Source organism: Coregonus lavaretus (assembly GCF_964263955.1).
Source record: "Coregonus lavaretus genome assembly, chromosome: 21".
NCBI classification, from domain to species: Eukaryota; Metazoa; Chordata; class Actinopteri; order Salmoniformes; family Salmonidae; genus Coregonus; species Coregonus lavaretus.
This window is the reverse complement of record NC_140008.1, coordinates 10,583,729-10,591,606: the sequence shown is the minus strand read 5'-3', so window position 1 is coordinate 10,591,606 and position 7,878 is coordinate 10,583,729. Positions and strand designations below refer to the sequence as shown.

Here is a 7,878-nt window from a genome sequence, read left to right as displayed (position 1 = left end):
AAAATATGGGTTTCCAAGTCTGTCCTGGAAGTCCTGTGTATTTTCCTAACCCTTAGTTAACCGTCTTCAAGTGGTCTGATATCCACACCATTAGTCAATTAATTGACCAATTTAACATAATTACGTGAGGACTGGAACACACCTGCTCACAAGGACAGATGCTGAGACATTCTGCTTTACCACAGAAAATAGACTAAATTCATGTTGCCTGCAACACAGTTAGTAGGAGAAAAGCCCATTAACTTAAGAAGTTGAGGAACAAGAGCCTTGGAAAGTGTTAACCACAGCACAGGGTTGGCGCAGAAAACTGGGTGTAAGAGTTTTCGGGGACACTCTGGAGGCCATGGGAGAGGAGGTTTGGACAGACAAGGTCGGGGGTCAGCGGAAGACAAGCGAGCAGTCCCGCAGAATCTGCTGAGCCACACACTTCTCCAGTCACCTCTGCTCCCGGCCATCCATCCCATGATTACGCTCCCATTCTGTCCCCTTCTCCTCCTCCAGTCTCACAACGACTCGGTCACACAGTGTTCTACACTTGGCTGTACTTGGGACTATGACAGAAATGTGTCGCATGAATGAAGTTGGTCTGGGACTTGAACATCTAGTTCTGATGGGAAAGTCTCTGTTTAGAAAATAGCTATCATACAGTTTGACCATACATGTACTGAAACAGGATGGGCCCTTCAGTTATATCTATGTTCTGGCTTCAGAAAGTTTGCCACTTCTTTGGACATGACATTTCAAGGCAGGAAAGAACATCTGTCTTGACAAATTAGTGCTCTATGGAAAGGGAATACAGTAAGCACTGTTCTTGTTAAGTCAACGCTAAGTGACATAACACAGAGGGAGACACTATTTTAGAAAGGACAGTAATGGATGTTTAGGGCACCATGCAATTACATACAAACAGACAGACATACAGACAGAAGGCAGCCGTCTGTCAGAGTCCCTGCGTGTGGTTGGTATCTACAGTATTACTATGCCATTTGAGAAAATCTAAGTCTAACAGGCCCCAATTAGGTAGGAGATTAAATTAAATGAAACATTTTGCCATCTCACCAGGCCTTTAAAGAAACAGAGATTTGCATGGCCCTTAGCAATGGATCACCAAGAGCTGTGTGTATTGGGGCATTTAATCTGACATTCATTTCCCTCCGCCGTTGATAAATACATTAAAATGTTTATTAAAGTGCCACCCTTAAAAACAACTTACAGCCTACTTTTCATTTAATGCGAACTACAGTGGGAATACGTTGCATACCCGATTTTCCTGGTAATTAGTGAATAAAAACGATGTGGATGACTGCCAAGAAACACAAGAAAAGGGTCACAAGCAAAGTGTTACAAACAACATTTTGGTTGATATTTCATCACAACTTTTTACCCATTGTTACTGATTAGACTTCCATATATAGCAACCAGAAAGTTCAAATTATTAGCATGTTATTATGGGCGAAAACCTGGCAATCTCCATAAAGTAATGTGCCTTCAAAGTATTTTATGAATGCTTTTCATTATTTTATGTGCATCAATAGAGAAAAATAGCAATGGAACTGAGGCTTACGAGTGTTTTGACGATGCATCTTTCCTACAACGGCCGGAAGCTGTAACAAGCGTTTCCCAAAAACACCACGCAGAGAGAATGGTCGCTACGTGCATCGTTGGAGCATGTGTCGATACTGATACAGATTGAAAGGCAGCGCTGCTCTCAGGTCAGCTTTCACCATTCAAATAATTTCACAGAGAGCTGAGTGTCTTTGTCAGAGAGCGATAAACACAATGACAGACGTAACAATCCAGAGGTGCAAATTAGAGCCATCAAAAAGTTCAAAATATTACTCAAAAGCGTCAAAAAAAATCTGAGAATCAAGTTATTGGTTTACCTCATTACATTTTCTATTGAATAATTTTGATAAAGCTTCTATTGTAATGTTGTAATATTTGTCTAGCACTGCAAAAGGCAAAGCCTTAAGGATAATAAAGGGTTTAGGGTTGCCTAGAGACTGACTAGTTTAACTCCCTACACCCATTGCTCAGTTATGAAAGGTTAAAGGAATCTCATACATTTTAAAGCTTTTGCATTGAAATAAACATACCAAACAAAAGTTGGATGTAATTATTTTATAACCTCTTCGAAGTCCTTCACAGTTTTTACTGAACATCTAAAAGTTAAAGTATTGCATTTTCTTTTCTCTTCAAGTTTACACCATTCCTTGATGTTGAATATTTTTCATAATTTATTTAATTGTCCTTGTTTTTTTTACAGCTGGAGAACTCCAGAAGAATGGAAGTGTGCAAATCCATTGGACCCTTTCCACTTCAATTATGGTGGATAAATAATATGAATGGATTTTTATGAATGTGTGGAGGGATAAGAGTTGTTTCGTGGAGTTGCGTGACATGCATCAAATAGAGCGAAGAGGATTTGAAACAGAATTGGCATACTGGCAACATTGACAAACTAAAAACCTAGACAGAATGTAAATCCTCAACATCCAATAGCTTCAGCACTATTGACAAATTGTCCAAACAAACCATATCCTTTCAAGCACTTTCTGAAAATACCAGCAATTGTTTGAGTTTGTAATACAATGCATTCACCGCTACAAAGCCCCATTTCAGAGTTTTGTAAATCAATACCATTACATAGAAGTGATAGTTTTTCTACAGTATAGATACTCTAATCAACACCGAAGGGTCATGTAGCTTCTGTCTATGCCCACTCTTAAAAGTATAAAGTCCTTTCTAAATCAAACCCACTGTTCCTGAACTATAAGAGTTACACTACTTTTCATTGCCCAGTATTCACCTTTAATGGAGGACCCGTTCCCCCTCCATTAGTCAGGAATACACCCTGTAACTAAACAAGACTAATGTAATGTGTGGTAGAGACTACTACTTTTACTATTGGTTGCACAACGATCGAAAATCGAACTTGCATTGTTGCAGTTCAGAGATTCACATTGATGGGCTAGATACAGTACACTGGAATATACCACTTCCAGGCCCTCCCCCCAGAAGGTTCATGGGAAATTGTGCAAGTCACATTTTGGTAGTAAAAAAAATGGTTCCTGTGAGCGGTAATAGCCTCACCAGAATTGTGCATTTAAATTGTTTTAGCAAGGTTTAAGTCACGATACAGGGCAGTTTTAAGACCTGACATTTTTACCTGCTGAAGTTCACCGGTTAAAAGGAAAACTCCACCCAAAAACGTTGGGTATTAGTTTCATTAGTACATTGTTGATATAGTATCAAAACATTATACATGTCAGCAATCAAGTTAAGATATAACAAAAACTACAGAATCAGGGAGTTGAGGAACTTCATTTTAGACCTGGGATACATATTACAAAAGCTCATGCTAGTCAATGAACAAAATGCACAACAAACGTAATCTAGATAGATTTTATTTTATCCAGAATGCATTTTTTAGCAGGAAAGTCAGTCCAGATGAGTAGGCCATCAGTGAAGAAGCTTTTCCTTTATGTTGAGAGGACCAACAGAAGCTTCTTGCGCCCACTGGAAACCTAAGAGCAGAAGACCATGTCTACATAGGGAGAACTAAGAAACAAACTTGACAAAAGCATTGTTTCTCAGTCAATTCCTGGGTGACTCAGTGGGTGTACTTTTTTGTTCCACCCCAGCACTGACCGCCAATTTAGCCAAAGGCTTAGGTGAATCAACTACGTAGGTATTGGAGTAAGACAAAAATGTGCACCCCAGAGAGTCATCCAGGAATGATTGAGAAACATTGGACTGAAGTGCACATGTACCTGGATCTGGTTCCCTTTTCATGCCACAGTCTGTGTCACAACAGCCACATGCCTGGTCTTTCCCATTGGCCTCATGCCATCTATGGAAAACAGAGTGTTGCATGTTGTACACAGTCGGTGCAAGTAAAGTGTGGTCCTCTGTAGCTCAATTGGTAGAGCATGGCGCTTGTAACGCCAGGGTAGTGGGTTCGATCCCCGGGACCACCCATACGTAAAAATGTATGCGCAAATGACTAAGTCGCTTTGGATAAAAGCATCTGCTAAATGACATTATTTAAAGTGCACAACCTGCATATATACCCAGACTTACCCATTCAAGAAGGAACAGGCCTTGTTCTCATGATCAATACGCGCTGAAGCTGTTGTGGCTTTCAGGAGGCAGGTAATGTATAGCTGTTGAAATTACATTTGTTGAAGCCTCGGAATTGGTACCACGTAATTAGTAGATGTGACACTCAAAGCTACGTCATGGTGGGTACAACAGCCATATTGGGAATACTATTCTTAATTTTTGATTGAAGCTCATCAACTGCCAGTTCTATAAATTGGGATAGCCAAGCTAATTTGCAGAAGACCTCAGGATTGACTACTCACCGATCCAGTGTTCACAACCTGAAACCTAAAGGCTTCTATCTGGAACCGGAGCTTGTCATCCATGGTGCGAGGTATGAACTGGGACCTGGAGCCTGTCAGCTTGGTGTCGACCAGACAACTGAAGGGCACAAAAAAACAAAAATTAGGCTACCTACACTGTTGAACCTCTGGAGGGATGCCATTCAAAATGGACGTTGATCTGAAGTGTGGGCAGGTGGAGGGAATGGGAAATGCCTTCCTTAGCAATAGATTAAAGCAAATGATTAGTCCTTGAACTAGATCAAGTACCTTACAAAGGACACTCACCCACGGTTCTCGATGAAGGCATATCTTGGGACAGTGTTGATGTTTGGGATGACTGTGGCTACACAGCGGTCCACAAAGACTCGGAGGGGCACATGGTAGAACTGGACGACAGAAGCTTCAAAGTTAATATTATCTCCAAGAATGTACTCGTTGCTGGGTCTCTCCAACTGCCAGTTATCTGTGAAGACAAGTAAAGGGCATAATCTACTACTCATTTCAAACATAATGCCCCTGCTCTAGTTTGTCAACTGTGGGGTTGGATATTGGCAAAAATAACTGCTGTCATTTTGTTTTCTGGGGTCACCACCTCATTCCAATAACTCAGTGGCGGTTACATTTGCCAGTTGGCAAGACCCACCCCCACAGTTTACAAACAAGTGCAGAGACATCACTTAAGTCAGTACCTGTCAAGATCAATGACAATATGGCAAGGACAAGCCCTTACTCACCAGTCATTAGCCTCAGGGAGAAGTACAGGAACTCCTCTGCAACCTTAGTGGAGGCATAGGGATTCCAGGTGGGCTTCACAGAATCACTGCTCACATCATGCTTTCTGTAAAAGAGTCTCTTTAATGTGAGACCAAAAGTCCAAGGAAGTGCATCCAAAGTCGATTGAACTTACAAAAACACCACAATGCAGGTGTAATCAACTCACCTTTGATAGTGACACTCAACCCAGAGCTCCACTTCTCTTGTCCGAACAACGGGGCTGCTGCCCAGAGTGGCTGGTGTATAACGGAGTGTGAAGACGTAGACCAGTGAATCATCAGTCATCTGGAATCATAGCAGCAAGTGGCATTGTAAGAAAATCAATGGTTGTCAACCTTGCAAAATTATAACGGTGCTAAAGCGCAATGTTACCGTCAGAGTGCTGCCACATCCGTGCAGCTCTGTGTCAAAGATCAGCACTTGAGCGGAAGCATCCTCCCCGGTGACCGCACAGCCTCCCAAGGTGAGATCCGCTGCGTGAATAAGTTGGCCTATACCAAGCAGATCTCGCTTGACTTCCACACGAGCAGCAGTCTCCCCACATTGAACTGCAACGCTATTGGCAGGCACAGGCAGCGGGCTCTGCTCATCAATAGCCAACTGCACCTCTTTGATTGGATCTTCAGGAAATCTCCAGGTCAAAGGCTCATTGAATGTCTGCTTTGACTGGAGGAAAGGGTTTTGAACTTGCTTCGGTGTCTGGACCCTGGCGGGCCATTGCACAGGTCTTGGTTGAAATCTAGCTGGTTCTTGAGCAGGCCTATACTGTGGAACAAATCTCCCAGGGGCATGTGCCACTTGGCGCCGGGATTCCTCTGCCTGATAAATCTGCTGAACTGTAGCTAAACAGCCAAAGGTAAGAAGTAAGATGATTTTAATACAAAACGCCATTATTCTATCTAGTCTCTATATTATATATTTATTGGAATTCTTTGACATTTGCAATAGCAACACTGTTTCTGAACAGCCATTTTGTATCCCTTTGTCTTAGTTTGACTCCACCCCTTGTTTGATTTATCTAATGATCTTCCAGAAGTGTTATGCAGCTGCACACAGACTACAATCTGAACTGGATGTATCTCAATACTTTAAAGTATCTTCATTTATAACAGGGATGGTCAACTCCAGTCCTCTGGGGCCTGATTGATGTCACACTTTTGCGCAAGCCCCAGCTAACACACCTGACTCCAATAATCAACTAATCTTCAGTTTAAAATGCAATTAGTTTAATCAGCTGTGTTTGCTAGGGATGGGGAAGAAGTGTGACATTACTCTGGCCACTGAGTTGCCCATCCCTGATTTATAATGTCCTGGGACCGGTTTCCTGATAGTGATGGAATTTAGCCTTATGAGTGTTTTAATGATACATCTTTCCCACAACGGCCGAAAATGTAACACACTTTTCCCAAAACACCAAGCAGAGAGAACGGTCGCTAAGTGCGTTGTTGGAGTATGTGTCGATACTGATGGGATCGAAAGAAAGCGAGAACAGCTTTCTCCATTCAAAATTTGCCTTAACGTTAGAATTATTTCACAATACTGATGATGGATTAGTTCCTAGAGAGATATTACCACCTTATGGCTGCAAATGTTACGGCAGGTTATTATAATGCTTACCAAATAAAAATGCATTAAATCGCTGATTTGGCACATTGCGCACGTTAGGCTACACAACATGAAATATATATATAGGCAAATTACAAAATAGTCTACAATTAGTCTACAAATAGCAAAACATGAAATGTATTTAAATAGTCCTATAGCCCACTGTTTATTTTAATGCAGCGGGACTAGTTTCTGTGGATGCGGTTTTCATTTGAAGCATATTTTTTATACGTCATGTTTGTATCAATTGCAAAGACATAGGCAAATTTATTTTGTAGTCAACTTTGTTCTGAAGTTTTCTGCAGTCATAGAGATAAGATAAACCATGTGATTATGTTTAGCGGAGATATTGTTTGTATAAAGTGACACGGGAGGGCAAAAAAACATCTAAGGACACAGATGTTCTGAGGTAGGTGTTAGTTTACGAGAGTTTAAGTGCACCTTAATAATTTTGGTTTTGGGATGCTCCTACGAATGTTCTAACAATACACTTTGCCTTAAGTTGCTTTTGAGAAACTGGGCCCAGGGATCTCCAACCCTGTTCCTGGAGCGCTACCCTACCCTCCTGTAGGTTTTCAATCCAACCCCAGTTGTAACTAACCTGATTCAATTTATCAACCAGCTAATTATTAGAATCAGGTGCTCTACATTAGGGCTGGAGCAACAACCTACAGGACTGTCGCACTCCATGAACAGAGTTGGAGACATTGGCGGATTGGCCTTCTGGCAATTCTGGCAAATGCCAGAAGGACCAGACCATATTTTATTGGGTGGAGGGGTCAAAAAAATAAAATAATATATACACACAACATGACCAAAAGTATGTGGACACCTGCTCGTCGAACATCTCATTCCAAAATCATGGGCATTAATATGGAGTTGGTCCCCCCTTTGCTGCTATAACAGCCTTCACTCTTCTGGGAAGGCTTTCCACTAGATGTTGGAACATTGCTGCAAGGACTTGCTTTCATTCAACCACAAGAGCATTAGTGAGGTCCGGCACTGATGTTGGGCGGTTAGGCCTGCCTCGCAGTCGGCGTTCCAATTCATCCCAAAGGTGTTCGATGGGGTTGAGGTCAGGGCTCTGTGCAGGCCAATAAAGTTCTTCCAC

The 7,878-nt window shown here is 41.8% G+C and overlaps 1 protein-coding gene across 1 annotated transcript; it reads right to left on the bottom strand.

Annotated features, from left to right (window-relative positions):
- Positions 1-3,430: 3,430 nt before the first annotated feature.
- Positions 3,431-6,053, bottom strand: LOC311148443 (zona pellucida sperm-binding protein 3-like; the record flags this gene model as incomplete). The annotated part of the gene is made up of 8 exons (XM_084185412.1): positions 3,431-3,527; positions 3,774-3,853; positions 4,084-4,166; positions 4,368-4,485; positions 4,674-4,851; positions 5,123-5,226; positions 5,329-5,447; positions 5,535-6,053. The coding sequence occupies 8 exons, from the start codon at positions 6,051-6,053 to the stop codon at positions 3,463-3,465; spliced, it is 1,266 nt and encodes a 421-aa protein (XP_084041538.1). The 3' UTR covers positions 3,431-3,462.
- Positions 6,054-7,878: the final 1,825 nt, after the last annotated feature.